A 17,466-nucleotide genomic window follows, 5' to 3' on the forward strand; every position below is an offset into this window, starting at 1 on the left:
GGGGGGTACACAGCCTGGGGGAGGGGCACAGCTGGGAGAGGGGGAGGGGAAGGGTCTGAGCCCTCGGGACCCCGTCCATCTTCAGCACTAGCCCCAGTGACAACCCTTCAAGGACGTGGGGCCAGGGGCCCCGCCCTGCGTGCTCTGTGTCCACATCCCGCAACACCGCCTTCGTGCTTGGCCGCCTCAGGCCTGGGTTTAGCGGGGCAGCAGCCAGGCCCCAGCCGGGGCAGATACCCTGCGGAGTGGGGACGGGGGCGCTAGCTCCCCTCACAGCCTCTCCTCTCCCAGGTGACCCTGACCAAGCCCTGTGCCCCCATCGTCACCTTCGGCATCAAACACTCCGACTACATGACGCCGCTGGTTGTGGATGTGGAATAGCCCAGCCCCAACTGCAGCCGCCAGCCCCGCCTCTGAGCATCCCGACCCCACAGGACGCTCGTTTGGACAATTGTGACCAGTTATTTTTTCTATGCTACTTTCCCATTTGCTAATCTTGTTTCCGGCTATGCCCAGATTATTTAATAAATCATGGATCCCATTAGCAAGGGTTTGTCTTGGAAAGATCAAGCTTTTCTAGAAACGTCCCCCATTGTCAGCACTGGCCCACAGGGGTCCCATCCCAGCTTCTAGGGCCCAGGAGCCTCAGACGCCCTGCCCCTCGCCTGACGTCCTGATGCTTTCTGCCTTGAACCTCAAAGGCGTCACACCTGTGCTCATCGCCGCCCTCCGAGAGGTGGGATCTGTCTCCCTGAGCCTGTGACGTGCTGAATCAAGATGTTTGGCAGAGGTGATGCCACCTGACTTCTTAGTCCAGGCATACGACAAAGGAAACAGCTTCTGCCTAAACACCCCCGGCCCCCGTGTCCACGTTCGCATCTGGCACCAGCCACTGTGTCGTGAGGCAGCTTAGTGCCTGGCGAGGCCACACCTGGCGTCCCGGGCAGTCAGCCCAGCCAGGCCCTCCTCTCACACCAGCACTGACCTGAGTGAGCCTTCAGGTGAGGGCAGCCCCCGCCCCACACCCCCCAGCACTCAGCATCACAAACAGCCATGCCCGGGGGGCCGTCTCAAGTTCTGACCACAGTGACCAGACAATAAAGCACTATTGCTGTTTCAGGCAAGAAGTTTTAGGGTGATCTGCTGCACACCAACAGGTAACACGGGGAGCATACAGAGGACGTGCTCAGGAAAGGGGGCATCCTCAGCTGGGCCTGAGGAGGGGTTTCCAGAGGCTGCCCAGGAGTCCAAGGCCAGGCCTCAAGGAGTGGACTCCGGATTTCACCTCAGCCTTGAGGGGTCACTGCAAGCCGGGTGGCCCCGCCAGACATCCCGTGGGACCGTCACCTGCACCTGTACAGGCACCGTACAGCTGCTCCTCCTGGGCTGTGAGTGTGCCAAGCTGCGGATTCTAAGCACTTCACGTTTATTCACCTAACCCTTACGAGGTAACACTATCATCACGCCCACCTGAGCGTCAGGCAGCAGGAAGTGGTGACTCCATCGCTGCCCTGAGGGGTGGATGAGGGGCATGCAGGGATCCCCCAAGGGTGAGGATGGGAAGGCGGACGGTTTATAGCACCAGAACCCACAGCCAGCCCGTGGAGCCAGTCAGCTCCCGACAAAACTCCCTCAAATCCCAAGAAAATGAAGACAACAAAGACCACAGGATCACTTCTTTATGAGGCCACATTTATTCCACTTTTCACTGTTAGTATGTCTTCCCCTTGAATTATGAGACAGAGCTAGCAGTTTGTCCTCACCTGGTAGAGTGGGCAACCCCAACCTTTACATGGGCCCCCAAGGTCCCTTTGTGCTTTACTGGTGTCAGAGGTCAAGTCAGCAAACCCCACTTGTCCAGAGAGTGAGGTGTGCAGGGGGTCAGGTCTGACACAGTGAGGGGAAAGAAAAGCAAACTAGAAAGGAACCACAACTCAGACCCCAAAGTACCTGGGTGGGCTGCAAAGAGCCGCAGAGACAGAGGTGGGAGGGAACGGCTCAGAGCCGGCCAAGCACTTCTCCAGCACAGCCGCCCTGAGGCAGTCTCAACTCCTAGTTCGCATCAGCGAGAGTGGGCACTGCTGCAGCAAGAGCCCCCCGCTGCCTCCTCTGGCTCCCACAGCTTAGCTTCTCAGCAAGTGGAGGTCAGCCCCGCATGGTCCAGGAAAAGATGGGGGGACACAGAGTGGGGGTGTGGATGTGCCATCTGCAGTGACCACATGGGGACAAGACAGAGGCAGCCGCCACCATGCTTGGTGACCAGGGGACGAGCCCTGAGGAGCGGAGGACCATGCCAAGCCATGGCACACAAAGATGCTGGGCCGCCAGGAACAGGGGCCCAAAAAGGGACATCCAAGGAGGAGGCAAGCTGGAAGCTGGAAGCTGGACCAGCTCAGCTGGGAGGGTTTCAGGGCAATAGCAAAGTTCCAGAGACCAAGAGACAGATGAGCCCACCTCCAGGGTGAGATGTGCACTTACACTGGGTAGGGGAGGAAGCAGGCAGACCCTCCTCCAAGCCAGGTGAAGAGGGAAGGGGCTGTCGTGAGCGTGTGCGGAAAAGGGTGGGCCTGCTGTGTGGAAGAGAGGAGGGAGGCGAGGAGACTCAGAGCTACAGGTCAGAACAAGGTGGGGCTGTGGCTCATCTGTGGTCAGCCTGGAGCTCAGAGGCACTTCTGCATGGGCAAGACATATGGTGTGGTCACACCAGTGAGTGGACAGTGAGAGGGAATGACCAGGAGGCAGAAGATGGGAACAAGGACAGAGAAGGGAACACGGCCACTTGGCTCCTTTCCTAAAGGTGTTTTCGGGCCAAGGCAAGGGGGCTGGGACCTCACCTTGAGGTGGGAAAAAGTTGCTGCCCTGCCAGCCCAGGGGTTTGGTTCGTGGGAATGTCGGCCAGGACCAGTGGGCAGTGAGGGCCCAGGGAGAGGCGGGTGGGAAGGCAGTCTGCAGAAGCTGGGGACAAGGAGGGTGGCACAGGGCTCCATCATAGCCAGGGAGACTGGCTGGGCCTGGTGGGGAGTGAAAGATACCAGTAAACTGTGTGGCAACAAGTCTCAGCAGGTGGCCTACAGGACCCACGAAGATGGCCCTCACAGGGAAGCCCCCCACCCCATACTCTGCCTGACCCTGAAATGCCAGACTGGCCCATTTCTAGGTCTGTTCTCCTGGAAACCTATCTTTGGTGCTGGGTGGATCATGAAACCTGAGAATTCAAGTTTCTGCTCCTGGATACACAGCCACATGACCCAGGAGGATCCCGGCCCAGTAGCTAAAGCCAAGGCTGTGTCCACTCCTTGCTCCACAAGCCCTGTCCTTCCAAGGGCTCTGGCTTCATCCACAGGACTGGGAGGCATGCACAGAGGACTTGCAGCAGGAAGTCTGGCCTGCACTGGTATGCCTGTGCTCAGCAACCTCGGCCAGAAGCAACTGCCATCTCCAGGCCGAGGACCCTCGGTCGGAGGAGATGGCATTCACTCGGGGTTCACAGCCACAGACCCTTCCTGTGTCAGCTCCAGATACCTCAGACCACAAACATGGCCTCACTCAGATGAGGACACGCCAGAGGGGCCTTAACATGCCAGAGCTCAGAGACGTGGGAGAAGAGCTGTCGGGCACAGGTGACCACATCCAGGATTCAACAGCTGTTCAATCCGGGCTCCTCCTGACACACTGTGGCCCCAGCTCTGCTGGTGTCTCTAGCACCTAGGGATGGGGGTGGAGACTGGGCCTTGGTTTCCCCAAAGGAAAGGGTCCTTTCTATACATGGGACCAGCCAGCATGAACTCATCAGGTCAGAGGCAGCCGCGGGCTCCTACCACATAGGAAGATTCCTAACCCACGATTGCAATTTCAAGGGAATATCTTGTACTTAAGTCCTCGGGAGCCCAGGAGACCGGGTGGGGAAGACCTGGGCTACCATTGGCAACCACAGAAGCCAGCTCCCACTGGCTCACGTCCTTGTCCTTGACAAGAAGTAGGAGAGAATGAAGAAGACCACGATTAGGCCCACGGCCACACCACACAGAAGCTTCCGGTTGTCTCGCCCAGACCTTGCCATCGTGGAAAAGCGCTTCACGCTCCCTGTAAGCAGGCTGGTCATGCTTGTGAAATCCGAGTCCTGAAGGAGGAATCCCAGCAGGATCACACAGGAGCGGTGCCTTGACCACCCACCCGCACCAGCGCTGAAGGAGAGGAAATATAGCAGGTAGTGTGGGGGCAGAGCTGGCTGACTCGCGCACACTGCAGACCCTTACCATCCCATCCAGGTACCGGTTCTGGTCCTCTGCATCCCTATCAATGTCTAGGGCCAGCTGGTCAGGACACAGAGAGAGCAGGGTTAGGCTAAGGCAGACATAATGCAGCACTCACCCACCCTTCAAGACTAGGCAGATCCTGTCAACAGCTCTGCCAGACATGGTGTCACCAACAGAGTCCAGGTGTCACCTGGGGCCTCATGAAGGTGAACATAACCAGGAATTAGACGAGGAGCACAGAAAACTGCCTGAAACCCCCGCCCCCAGGCTCTTTAGCCTCCCCCATCCCCACTCCCCGAGAGCACCAGGAAGAGGGGAAAGAAGAGGACCAGGACTGACCGATTTGAGCCTGGTGACCTTGGAGGCCAGGCTGTCAGCTATCCGCTTGTTCTCCCGGTCTAGAATCTCTTCCACAGCACCAGGGCTCTGAGCTGTGAGAAAAGCAAGCAGATGAGGGGTTGCATCCACCCAAGCACAGCCCCTGATCCCTCTCATTCCAATGGTGTCTGGCTGAGTCAGACATCTACCGGGCCTGGGCCCACCTGTGTCTGCTGAGCAGGTCCAGCCCTAACCCAAGTTCCAGTGGGTAGACCTTGCACACGTGAGACAAGCTGCATAAAGTACGACATGTGTGAGCACCTCTTTTGTGAAAACATGTTCTGCATACACGTTCAGGCGGGCATGGGCAGGCACCCGAGTTGGGTTCTGTCCAATCAGCGCTTTCTGAAAATGACTGTACCAGAACCTGGACCAAGCCCTAGGGTGCTGGTGAGATGCAACACTTGCCTGTACAGATGTCCCATCTGCATATGTGGAACCCCACCTCAGAAAGAGAGTTAACTCTGTTAAGGACCTGGGAAAAACTTAGGGAGCACAACCAGGAGGGCATGCAGGGACAGCCTTTGAACTGGGTACTGCAGAGGTAACAAGTAACCAAGAGGACACATTGGGAAGGCCCTTTAACACAGAGAAAATAACTGAGCAAAGCTCCCCAACCCCCAAAATGGGAGCTGAGGTCAAACCGGAGGGCAGATCCTTCGTCTGCATCCCACACAGGGCTTCCTGCAACACCCTGAGCACAGCGCTTGCAGAGACCTGGCCTATCACAGACTGGGCCAGGTGACAAGGAGTGCCTGGCACATCAGGTGGGTGAGAACTGCCACCCCGCCAGCGCGGAGCGCAAAGTCCCCACTGACCCAAAGTAAGGAAAAAGCAGCCTCAATGCGATCCATCTAAGGGGAGTGGCGCGGTCCCAAGAATCACGTGTACGGATCCCAAAGGAAGGGCAGCTAGCGTCCTGCCAACCATTTCCTGTTCGTTAATTACTTCAATCGTCACAATAAGCCCAGCGTGAAAAGCATCAACATCCCACTCTGCAGACGAGAACACGGGCTTCGAAAGAGGAAATAGGGCGCTCAGGGCCCAAGTCAGCACAGGCCTGCCTGGACCCTCCCACCGCACACAGCCTCTAGCAGAGGCGGCCCAGCCGAGGCCCGGTCCTTGCTCCAGCCCACTCCGTCCCCACGCAGAATGACCTCGCGGGGAGCGGCGGGGGCAGGGACCCCAGCTACGCCGGCCACCCAGTTCCCGTCCCCGCGGCGGTGCCGGCCGAAACCTGGCCCCGCTCGGACCCCGCTCCGCACCCAGCAGGGTCCTGGGCGCCCCGGTCACCCAAGCGGGGCAGGGGCGGGCACACACGACTCCCGCGAGCAGCGGTGTCGCTTCTAGCACGGCCTCGTCCCCAAAGACCCGCTCTCCCGCGCTCACCCCGGGCCCAGTCCGCCATCGCACCCCGCGCCAGCCCCGGCTCGCCGCCGCCTCGCCGCCGCCTCGCAGCCACCACTTTCGACGCGGCTCGGTCACGGGACAGGGGCTTCCGGCCCCGCCCACGAAGACCACGCCCCAAGATGCCCCGCCCCTTCCTCCTCAGGCTCGCTCAACATCCGGCCGCGGGGGCCCGGCCGGCGACGAGACGGAAACGGAAATGACGTAGACTTCTACGCCCGGAAACAGGTAGGGGCGGGGCCGTTTGCCTTGCGACGGCCGGATTGGCCGGTCCTTGGTGCCCAGACCGCGGTGCTGAGAAGCTCTGTCAGACTCTCGCAGTTAGGAGAACTCGGCGGGGCCGGGTGAGAGGAGCGGGCTACTCCGGCAGGAGACAGTGGGGAGCCCGGGTGTAGTGGGCTGAGGCCTGGCCCGGTGGGGCAAGGTCCGCTCCTCTGGAAAGTGGAGCTCAGGTCCTCGGACAGCGCCTGGAGTGACTGAGCGCGGCGTGAAACAGCGGAGAACGACGGGAAAATGAAAGACGGGGATGGTGGTGGGCGCCGGGGGAGGACCGGGCCCCTGGGTAGGCGGTCAGCAGACGCCTGCTAGGAGAGGGCGTGGGACATGCTTACACGTTACCCATGACCGTGAGGGGCGTTTCACGCGTGTCCTCTAATCCGCGTGACAACCACTGAGACGGACTTTTGCGTCTGGCTTCGTCTCCATCCCGACCTCCCCGCCCCGCTCTCCCCTTTCCTCGGCCCACCACGATCGTTCCCACCGTTGCACTTGCTGCTGCTTCTGCCTGGAGGGACCTTCCTCCAGATCTTTCCCTGGTTCGCTTCTTGTCGCCAGTCTCACCGAAAATGGCACTTCCTCAGAGCTCTTTGCACTGGGACCGCCTCAGGTCGTCTCGTTTGTTTTTCCTCGTCTGTCTTCCCCTGTGGAACATAAGCTCCACGAAGGCAGGGACCTGTGGGTCCCGCTCGCCCTCATCCCTAGTGCCTTCCATGCAGTAGGCCTGCGCGACAGACGCCTGACAAACCAAGTGGCTCAGGACTTGGCCTTCCGCTCTGCCTCCCAGTCGTTCTGTGGGTCAAGGGGGGCGTCACTGTGCGTGTAGCAGAGAAGACCGGGGGGGCTGAGGTCCTCTGCGGTTAGAAATTCCAGCCCAAGGCCGGGCGCGGTGGCTCACGCCTGTAATCCTAGCTCTCTGGGAGGCCGAGGCGGGCGGATCGTTTGAGCTCAGGAGTTCGAAACCAGCCTGAGCAAGAGCGAGACCCGTCTCTACCAAAAATAGAAATTAATCGGACATCTAAAAATATATAGAAAAAATTAGCCGGGCATGGTGGCGCATGCCTGTAGTCCCAGCTACTCGGGAGGCTGAGGCAGGACGATCGCTTGAGCCCAGGAGTTTGAGGTTGCTGTGAGCTAGGCTGACGCCACGGCACTCACTCTAACCCGGGCAAAAGAGTGAGACTCTGTCTCAAAAAAAAAAAAGAAAAGAAATTCCAAGAAGTGAGGGGTCACTGTTCGGCTCAGGGCGCCTCGGCCCCGAGGGCGGCCTGTCACCAGTCGGGTCTCGAAGCTGGGGCTGAGTCGGCGGCCAGGTCTTCAATCCGCTCGCGCTGCTCCGGGCCGCACCACCTTAAGTCGCTCCACCTTAAGGCGCGCGCGCCCCTCCCGGCCTCCACCGCGCCGGGTTCACCCCGTCCCGGCCTCCTCTGCACGCCCCTTCCCGGCTTCCCCCGCGCGCCGACGCGGGGCTTCCTGGGCCAGGGCGGGGCCGGCTAGCTGCGGCCCGGAACCGCGGAGCTGGACCTCCGCCTTCCCGGCCGGAGCTTCTCGGCGCCGGTCCCGGGGGCGCCATGGAGCCCCGGGCGGTTGCAGAAGCCGTGGAGACAGGGGAGGAAGACGTGATTATGGAGGCTCTGCGGATATACAACCAGGAGGTGAGCGGCAGCCCGAGGCCGTGCGACGGCTCGGAGGGGGCGAGTGGTGCACGCGCGTGCGTCCGGCGGGGCGCTGTGTAAGTGAACCACAGGGAGCGCGGCGGCGTGGGGAGCCAGGTGTGGGGGCAGTGACCCGGGGAGAGCGGGGTGCACCCGTTGGGCGGCCGGCGCGTAGGGGTGGGGCGAGTGCGGACTCTGCCGTCGGTCCTGAGCGGTGTGTGGCAGCTGCCGCAGAGTTAGAGACTGAGAGGCTGCCCACGTCCGCGTCCTACTCCCATGTGGACTCGAGCCCACCGGATCTCTCTCCAGCACTCCCAGAGCTTCACGTTTGACGATGCCCAAAAGGAAGACCGGAAGGTGGGTGCTGGCCCAAGGGGTAAAGGGGCAGGGACGGGTGGCCCAGGAAGAGGGGCCTGGTGGAGCCGTTCTTCTCCCTGCCTACAGAAACTGGCGGAGCTGCTGGTCTCGGTACTGGAGCAGGGCTTACCATCCTCCCACCGTGTCACCTGGCTCCAGAGTGTCCGAATCTTGTCCCGGGACCGCAGCTGCCTGGATCCCTTCACCAGCCGCCAGAGTCTGCAGGCACTGGCCTGCTACGCCGGCATCTCTGCCTCGGAAGAATCTGTGACAGAGCCCCCCGACATGGATGTTGTGCTCGAGTCCCTCAAGTGCCTGTGCAACCTCGTGCTCAGCAGCCCCATGGCACAGACGCTGGCGGCAGAGGCCCGCCTGGTGGTGAAGCTGGCAGAGCGAGTGAGGCTGTACCGTGAGAGGAGCTTCCCCCACGACGTTCAGTTCTTCGACTTGCGGCTCCTCTTCCTGCTGACAGCGCTGCGCACTGATGTGCGGCAGCAGCTGTTTCAGGAGCTGAAGGGAGTTCGTTTGCTGACTGACACGCTGGAGCTGACGCTGGGGGTGACGCCAGAAGAGAGCCCCCCCAAGCTCCTTCCTCCCCAACAGACTGAGCGAGCCATGGAGATCCTCAAAGTGCTCTTCAACATTACCTTCGACTCTGTCAAGAAGGAGGTGGAAGAGGTGAGGGCTGACCTGAGCCCATGGGTGGGGCTCATCTCAGCCCAGATGTTTCCTGGACCTGCATCCCACCGGGTACCTTCACGTGTCTGGGTGTCAGACATGGAATGAACAGGACCAGGACCTCCCAGCCTGGTGGGAGGAGGCCAAGGAGATACCTGTTCCAGGCAGGGGTCTCAAGGAAGGTTTCTGAGGGAGGCGGGTCCTCTTCTGGCACTTGTGGCCTGACAGGAGGGCTGTGTGTGTGGTGGGGGGAGACTATGGGAGACGCTCCACCATGAGGCCGTGGGTGTGGGGCCCGGGCACAGAGCGTGACTTCATTCCAAGGAAATACAGTAACTTTCTTGATCAGGGAAGTACTCTGAGAAGAACACTGGTGGAGTTTTTAGGAAAACAGCAATGGTTGTCTTTAGCTCTCACACTCGCCAGGGTCACCTAGGGGCCCGGTGTGCAGTAGAGGAGATTCATAGTCAGTGCCACACGGGCCTGGCGTGCTGAGATGGTAGAACTTCAGCTGACAGCAATGGGGAGGAGTGGGGCTTACCCTCACAGGAACTCCTTTCTTTGATCAGGAAGACGCTGCCCTTTACCGGTATCTGGGCACCCTTCTTCGGCATTGTGTGATGGTTGCTGCTGCTGGAGACCGCACGGAAGAGTTCCATGGGTGAGGGCGGGGCCTGTTCTGGGAGGGAAGTGCGCTCAGACATCCAGACATCCTGGCCCTGGCTGTGGAACAGAACAAGCTGGGAGCCCAGGCCCCACCCTAGAGGGAGTGTGCGGGTGGGACTGGACATCAGTGTGTTTTCAAAGAGCCCCTGGTGCTTCTAGCATGAGGCTAGACAAGAGCCATGAGTTTGGTGGCAGGAATATGCTGCCTCGACCTTGACCAGTGGTGACAGATGGTGTGGTATTTACAAGGCACCTTGGTCCCTTGCCCCTGTTCTTGGGTAACCTGCTTCTGGGCTGCTCTGGGTTCTAGAGATCATCTGGTGCTTCAGCCCAGACAGGGTGGGGCAGGCGGGGCATCTGCAGAGGGTATTGTCCCCTCCTGGGGGGATGGGGCCCATCCCACACAGCTGAGTGGGAGTGCCCTCGAGATCATCCCTGCCCTTGGCTTTGGTCCCTAGGGCTGTTCCTCGGGCCCCCAGATGCTGGCTCATGTAATGTGTAGCCGCAGCAGGGCCTATTAAGACCCCCTCATTTGTCCTCAGCCACACAGTGAACCTTCTGGGGAACTTACCCCTGAATTGTCTGGACATCCTCCTCACCCTGGAGCCACACAAAGGCTCCCTGGAGTTCATGGGAGTGAATATGGATGTGATTCGCGTCCTCCTTGGCTTCCTAGAGAAGCGTTTGCACCAGGTAGGCTGGGGACTACTGTGCAGGCTCCCCCAGTGGCTCTGGCCCTGACTTTCCTGCACAGCTGTGGTCACTGCTTCTGCACCGTCCACACTGGTAAGTGGAGCTCATCTTGGTGAGATTCGGGCAGCTCCTTCAGCTGCCAGGCTGAGTCCAGATCCTTCCTTCCTGAGGAGCATGTGGATACCCCACACACACTTGAAGGTTTCACTTTTGCTGATGACTACAAGGAAACAAGTTTTCAGAGTCTAGCAAGGTGCTTGTTCTTTTTTAGATCTTTTTGCGGGTTCTTTTTGAGTGGTCCTGAGAAGCCCCCAATCCCTGCTTTTGATCCTTGGACTCCTGGTGTCACAGTGCACAGGCAGCCCTTAATACAAGCATCAGCGGCCCCTCAGTGTCCTGAGGGGACCCACAGAAGCCTCTGAACAGAGGTTCCTTTTGATTTCTGTGGCTGCACCATGGACCATCCAGACAGCTGGGACTTGAACTATCTTCTGGGGGCTTGTGGACATTAGGCAGGCTGTGGTGCAACAGACCGAGATTTAGTAGACCTCTGGGCGTCCATACTGCCTGAGGAGGGGATGCTCACAGTGTACATGAGCCAGTCAGGATGGGGAGCTGGTGCTGGACACATGGGCTGCGGTCATCTGGGCCTGTTGCTGCCACTGCTGGTGTTGGGGTCCAGGGAGGTAACACGGGAGGCTGGGTCGGGTAAGAAACTCCGTGCTTTCTGTACACAGAGTAGAGATTGTGTTCTTCTTTCTTTTTGCTACCGTTTCCTGAGAGCAATATGTGTGCCAATGGTGTGTTAACAGCTTTAAGTGCTTTGTGTTTTCATAACCCTGGTTTATAGTTGAGGAAGTTAGACTTAAAGAAGTTATTTGCCCCAAGTTACAAAGCTTGCAAGTAACTTCCTGAGTTAGTTGCTGGTCCTGTCCCTTTCAAAGCTGAAAAAGACACCTACCACCCAGTCTTGGCCCTGGGCTAACTGCAGTGGGGCCTCTTTCCAAGCCCCTGCCACCTGGACCAGCTGGGGTGTGCATGCAAATGTGTGTGTAGCCCTGCCCCCTCCCACACCCCACCCCACCCCCGCCTCAAGTCTGGTAAGAGCACAGCCCCTGTGACAGAGGCTCGTCTGCAGACGCACAGGCTGAAGGAGAGCGTGGCTCCCGTGCTAAGTGTGCTGACGGAGTGCGCCCGCATGCACCGCCCGGCCAGGAAGTTCCTGAAGGCCCAGGTATGGGGCAGAAGAGCTGGCATTCCTTGGGGACGCAGGCTGGGCCCTGGTCACAGACCCCAGCTGCTCCAAGCCAAGGCTTAGGGACAACTGCCTCCCCAGGTGCTGCCCCCACTGCGGGACGTCAAGACCCGGCCTGAGGTAGGGGAGCTGCTGCGAAACAAGCTTGTCCGCCTCATGACGCACCTGGACACAGACGTGAAGAGGGTGGCTGCTGAGTTCCTGTTTGTCCTGTGCTCTGAGAGTGGTGAGTCGGGGAGGCCGGGCCCCAGCCTGCCCTGCCTTGGCCACGAGCGCACACTGACCTCTGCCTTGCTCCTCAGTGCCCCGGTTCATCAAGTACACAGGTTACGGGAACGCTGCTGGCCTCCTGGCTGCCAGGGGTCTCATGTCAGGGGGCCGGCCCGAGGGCCAGTATTCAGAGGACGAGGACACGGACACAGACGAGTACAAGGAAGCCAAGGCCAGGTGTGTTCCTCCAACATTTTGGCCTCCTGCCACAGCCCCCTAGTCCCTGCTTCTACACCCATCTGGACTCCTATGGGGTGGGCGGGACAGGATGACAAACAGGCAAGATCTTCCAGAGTCAGGCACCCGTTCCTAAGCAACGTCTAGCCTGACATCAAAATGTGTCATTCTGAGAACATAGAGACCAAAAGAATGGTCAGGTGGCAGGAGCTGGTTATCTGTGGTGCTCCTGGAAGGTCTCTTCCTGCAGTTGCCTTGCCCCCCTCACCCCACAGGGGAAATAGGTTTCTTGCCAGTCCAGGCCTGAGCAGGCAAAGGTGGGACTTCACCAACCCGACGCAGCCCCTCCTGTCCTGGAGTCACTAACGCATTCCCCATGCTCCCTACCCTGGGAAACAGCATAAACCCAGTGACCGGGAGGGTGGAGGAAAAGCTGCCTAACCCTATGGAGGGCATGACGGAGGAGCAGAAGGAGCACGAGGCCATGAAGCTGGTGAACATGTTTGACAAGCTCTCCAGGTGTGTGGCGTGGAGAGGGCCTGTAGCCAGATGGGAGAGCAGATGCATATCCTGTCTTGTGAGCCCCAGGACATGGTATCAGAGGACGGCTTGGGGTCCAGCTAGGCTGCATTACTGAAGTTGGGAATCACTTGTCCTGGAGGAAATCCCCCAGGGAAGGGTTAGGGTGGGATCAGTATTGTGCCCATTTTACAGACAACTGAGGCCCAGAGAAATGTAAAAACTGCCTAATGTCTTAAAACCATTAGGTAGCAGTTGGGATTTGGACCTGATTAACACAAGGTCCCACCCAGGCTTTCCCAGTAAATAGGAGCAGCCCACTTGGTGGAGAGGAAGGTAGCAGCCGGGGGTGAGCAGAACCCCTGCCCGGCCCACTGGGCCCTTTCCCCAGCTCCACTGCGCCTCTCCCTGCAGGCATAGAGTCATCCAACCCATGGGGATGAGTCCCCGGGGCCACCTTACGTCCCTGCAGGACGCCATGTGCGAGACTATGGAGGGGCAGCTCTCCTCGGACCCTGACTCGGACCCTGACTGAGGATGTCAGCTGTTCTGCTCCCCCATCAGAACTGGTGCTGCTTCCAGAGACTTCCTTGGGGCTGCAACCCCAGGAAGCCACATCCCGCCGGCTACACGGCTCCACGCCCCTCCCTCCAAGCTGGAGACCTTTTCTCTTTACTTCCAAGGTTCTGTTCGTGATTTGCCTCTGGTCCAGTTTCTTATCTCTAGGACCATGGTGGTCTTTTTCTGCTGTAACTCTGGGCAGTCAGCCTTGATTTCCACAGATGAAGGACTTTCTTTCACGTGTGCCAAGAGGAATGCGTGCGGAAGCTGCTACCTGAGGGCAGGGCCTACCTGGACAGACGAGAGTGCACAGAGGAGGGTGTGGGCACACGCAGGTGCAAGACATCTGAGCACTGGCCCAGAGCCAGTATGCTGGGGCATGTGCTGCATTTTACAGGGAAAAAGAATCTGCTAGAATTTTATATACAAATATGTCAAACACCCACTTCCAAGGTATGCTCTGTTTCTGTCCCCTCTGAGCGCAGGGTTGGTAGCCTCTTCTGTGTCCTTCTTGGTCCTGGCTTAGCCACCCACTGTTGTATCCACAGCACCCGGGTTCTTACTGGTTGTGGCTATTAAATCTCAGTCCTTCCCACTGGCTTAGACTATAAACACTTACATGAAGGAAAATGCCCCTTGTGCAAACATAATAAATTGAGATTTCTATTCTGCACTACAAGTAGCCACAGAAACATCACCCTGGAATAAAGAGTTTGGGGCAAGAATGTATGTGTGTGAACGTATGTGTAAAATAGCAAGTAAAGAAACATGAAGTAGAATAGAAGCTAATTTTGTTCTAGGTAGAATTCAGTCTGTTGATCACGACTCATTGAAGGGCAGGTCATGGGACCCCTTTCCACGGAGTCTAACAGTTAAATCTGCTCTATCAGCTCCAGGCCAGGTTCAGGGACAGGAAGTGCCACTGCCCAGGAAACACAAAGCCAACATGATGCCAGAAAGGAGGATGTGCACGTGGGTGAGAGCCAAGGAGGAGGCAGCCAGTGCCCGAATGGGTCAGTGTTGGAGCTGGGCCTCGGTCCAACCTAGGCAGAAGGGTGGGTTCTGCCCCCACATCACGGCGTGGCCTGGGCACGGGTCAAGGGAGTCCGACAAGCTGCTGGGAGCCAGCCTAGGTCTTAGGTGAGTAGTGCTTCTGTGTCTGAAAGATTAATTCCAGCAGCATCACTGCAGGAAGCCCTGGTGGGTGACAGTGTGAGGACAGGAGACAGGCTAGAAGTGCTGGAATACTCTGGAAACGTATCAGTTCCCCAAGGAGAGACTGAATACGGTAGAGTCAAGGGTGTGACACGCTTCAGAGAGGGGAGCTGGGATGGAAGAGAAGGTGCTGCCACCTCCAGGGTAAATCCAGGGACAAATGTCCTCAGTCTTCAGACTCTTCCAGTAGCGGGGGACACCTGTGTGCCCCCAGGTACCCTTTCCACATTCATGCCAGGAACATCTCATTAAAGATAACTGTACTGACAGAGACCCCAGAGCGTCACCAGGGCACAGATCTACAAGCCCAGGTCTAACCGTAGGCGATGCCGAGCCTGCCCTTCAGACGGCGACCTGGGCACAGCGAAGGCAGATCTGGTCTGTAAAAGCAGATTCCACGCAGCTTGTTTCAGTCGGAGAGGGGTCACTGTGAGAAGAAAGCTTCTCGCATCAGGAGCTACAGCAGAGTGAAGAATTAAACACAGCAAACAGGTGGCTCTGCTGTATCAGGGTGGCAGTGAGTAGAAACGCCACCCTCCCTGTCAGCACAGAGCTCACCAGTCGGGAAGACACTCGGTGGCAGCCCAGACGTCCATCTACCTCAGTTCATGTGTCCTGGTTCAGCAACCAGAATTTGTGAACCTGCCCAAGCTGTCTTCAGGTGTGAGTTCTCATCAGAAATGGGATGTGGACATCTCCTGTGTCACCGTTTCTCCTATGTGTGCAGCCATCACCCTCCTATTTGTCTCGTCCATCGAGCTGGAACACAGGAGAGGGTGTCAGTACTCTGTAAACACACCCAGGTAGGCCAGCAGGTTGCAGGGCCTGGTCAAACATCTAGCTGGAGACAAGCAGAACATTTTACAAAACAAGCTTTTCTCTCTCTTTGCAAATGCTGCTTTGGGTCCAAGTGAAGGCAGTCCCAGCAGGCCTGGCAGAATAGCGTAGCTAAGTGGAGAGCCTCATTCTAAGGGATGTCAGCTACCCAGTCAAGATGTGCTGATGCTCAAGTACTTAAAACATTGACTATTTGGAAAAATCACCCTCTGGATAACAATTTTTTTTAAAGCCAAAAAACCTAAAATCACAACCCATTTTACATAAATGTTTCTGACACTTGATGGGCTTTATTTCCCTCTATTTGGTGAGATGAGAAGTAGCACCATCCTATACCTTAGCCCTAAGAGCCAAACTCTGAAATGAAAGGCTAAAAATAATAGTGGTGATGATGCCTAATATGTGTAGATTCTCTCTCTGGTTCAGTCTTGGTAAAAAATCAAGATTCGACCAGAGGCTGGGGGCATGGTAAGGTGTTTGCCAGTGTAGGTGAGAGGAGAGTACCAATCCCATGGCCCCGAGCCGTAAGGCAGGCACAGATGTGGACAGGAAAAGGATCAGAATTTCCTAAGACACCTGCCCTGCGGGACAACAGGAACATCAAGCGTGATATAGTCTCGTGAAATCCCCTTTGGACAGCGTTATACCTGCCTGTAATCATTTGAAATCTAAAAAGCATCAAGGCTCGTTGGCATTCTACCCTCAGCAGATTGTAACAGATCAACAGCTTTCACACTGATTACTTCCTAAAAGCATCAGTAGTGTGGGCTTCATCCCACACAGGTGCAGAGGAATTCGGCTTCTCAAAGCTCTTTGACCTGTATCTCAGAATCACATACCAAGCCTCAGAGGGGAGCTGCTGGCTGCTTTATTCCAGGGAGCAAAGGCAGCAGCCTGTAGTGTGTCAAGAGTGCAGACTCAACAGCCCTGACTGCCTGACCGTATCCCTGCTTGGCCACTGAGTTGTGTACTTAGTGTCAGTTTCTTCACCTCCAAATGGAGGTAGTAAAAATAACGCCTGAGTCAGGTCGAGGTCAGTGCCTGGTACACAAGATTAACAGTTACATCATCAGCTATTACTGTTTTAGCTAACAGGGGTCCACACCAGGTGGACCAGACCCCAGAGCAGTCAGGAGGGCTGCCCCTCTGAGAGCCCTGCTCAGCAGTCTATACCTTCCCGGTTTCCCGCTGGATAAGGTCCTGCAACTCTTCCGTCCAGCCTAGAAGCTCCACCAGCCTTTCCACGCTGTGAACCACGTCCCCCAGCTGGGCCACGTCCCTGCTGCGAGGACGCCAAGCCAAGGGCCCCACCAAATCTCGGTTGATGAGTAGTCGGGGCACTGAGCTCCTCACAGCCTCAGACAAGCTGGCAAAAGGCTCCACCTGAAAAATGGCCCAAATGTTAGGGGCACAGTGTCAACCCCACCAGCCCTCAGGACACTTCATGCCACAGCCACTGAGGCCTTGGGGGGGCAGCACACTGGTCAGATCTCATGATCCAGGGAAAACCCACCACCCATCTCATTTCTTCAGTCGAGCTCCTGCAGCTTGGCCTGTGGGACCTTGTTTCCTCCTCCCCGGCCTCCTCTCTAACTGCCTCTAGCTGCTTCCCACACGTCCTGGCTTCTCCCTGTCTTCCTTCTGGGACTCATCCAGGCTCCACCCTTCCTGCCTCCTCTCTGCCTGCTCTCCCTGCCATGCCGTCTCCAGCACACCACAGGTGGACAACAACACACACTCATCCCGCTGTCTGCCCCACTCGCTGACACCACCACCGTCTGGCACCCAGAGAAGCCAGTGTGCTGAGGGTCCCGACATGCCCAAGGCTGAGCTACTGTCCCATCTCTCCATCATCTTCACCACCCTGACTCCACTGAGGCCTCCCTCACTCCCTTTAGGCCTCTTAGTCCAGCTCTCGAATGAAAGTTTCTTTTACGAGTAACAATGTAAAAAGATGTAGATTAATAAATGGTATTGAGATTGGCTCATCTGGGGAAAAAATGCTCAATTCCTACCTTTCATTGAAAAAATTTCTAATAGATTAAAGGTTTAATAGTAAACAAAACAGTTCTTGAAGAAAAGGGTTTATAAATAAAAGTGGAGAAGAACTTTTTAGGCATGTCAGATAAGACTATGGAAAATGACAGATTTGACTATGGAAATACTGTCACACTGGTATCTATATAAAACTATGCAGAAACTTTAAAAATTTTATAAAACTCATCACCATAGGCCAGGCACGGTGGCTCACGCCTGTAATCCTAGC

General features: G+C 57.2%; 4 protein-coding genes across 7 annotated transcripts in view; 2 read left to right on the forward strand and 2 right to left on the reverse strand.

Annotated features, from left to right (window-relative positions):
- The window catches only part of ODF3 (outer dense fiber of sperm tails 3), a 3,456-nt gene extending 3,075 nt beyond the window's left edge, over positions 1 to 381 (forward strand). For both annotated transcript variants that reach the window (XM_012651960.1, XM_012651961.1), the window contains one exon: positions 292 to 381. In XM_012651960.1, the coding sequence (XP_012507414.1) occupies positions 292 to 381 (90 nt within the window). The remainder of the gene's footprint in view (positions 1 to 291) is intronic.
- Positions 382 to 2,427: 2,046 nt separating this feature from the next.
- BET1L (Bet1 golgi vesicular membrane trafficking protein-like) lies at positions 2,428 to 6,066 on the reverse strand. Its single transcript, XM_012651985.1, has 4 exons — positions 6,024 to 6,066; positions 4,596 to 4,687; positions 4,257 to 4,313; positions 2,428 to 4,120 (listed from the first exon to the last, which is right to left on the reverse strand). The coding sequence occupies exons 1-4, from the start codon at positions 6,040 to 6,042 to the stop codon at positions 3,953 to 3,955; spliced, it is 336 nt and encodes a 111-aa protein (XP_012507439.1). The 5' UTR covers positions 6,043 to 6,066; the 3' UTR covers positions 2,428 to 3,952.
- A 1,477-nt stretch (positions 6,067 to 7,543) lies between these two features.
- On the forward strand, positions 7,544 to 13,300 carry RIC8A (RIC8 guanine nucleotide exchange factor A). 3 transcript variants are annotated; one of them, XM_012651983.1, is made up of 10 exons: positions 7,544 to 8,049; positions 8,282 to 8,329; positions 8,417 to 9,007; positions 9,577 to 9,668; positions 10,216 to 10,366; positions 11,505 to 11,600; positions 11,703 to 11,847; positions 11,924 to 12,068; positions 12,468 to 12,587; positions 13,002 to 13,300. In XM_012651983.1, the coding sequence occupies exons 3-10, from the start codon at positions 8,615 to 8,617 to the stop codon at positions 13,120 to 13,122; spliced, it is 1,263 nt and encodes a 420-aa protein (XP_012507437.1). In that variant the 5' UTR covers positions 7,544 to 8,049; positions 8,282 to 8,329; positions 8,417 to 8,614; the 3' UTR covers positions 13,123 to 13,300. The 3 variants fall into 3 exon arrangements, with proteins under 3 accessions (XP_012507437.1, XP_012507435.1, XP_012507436.1); XM_012651981.1 differs by having other exon boundaries at positions 7,756 to 7,972; XM_012651982.1 differs by having other exon boundaries at positions 7,955 to 7,972; positions 8,198 to 8,329.
- A 637-nt stretch (positions 13,301 to 13,937) lies between these two features.
- SIRT3 (sirtuin 3) overlaps positions 13,938 to 17,466 on the reverse strand; it is a 15,926-nt gene continuing 12,397 nt past the window's right edge. Inside the window, exons 6-7 of the mRNA XM_012651984.1 lie at positions 16,374 to 16,583; positions 13,938 to 15,122 (exon numbers count right to left, since the gene is read on the reverse strand). Coding sequence (XP_012507438.1) covers positions 15,102 to 15,122; positions 16,374 to 16,583 — 231 coding nt within the window. The 3' untranslated portion in view covers positions 13,938 to 15,101. The remainder of the gene's footprint in view (positions 15,123 to 16,373; positions 16,584 to 17,466) is intronic.

Source organism: Propithecus coquereli, unplaced genomic scaffold (genome assembly GCF_000956105.1).
Source record: "Propithecus coquereli isolate 6110/MARCELLA unplaced genomic scaffold, Pcoq_1.0 Scaffold377, whole genome shotgun sequence".
NCBI lineage: Eukaryota > Metazoa > Chordata > Mammalia > Primates > Indriidae > Propithecus > Propithecus coquereli.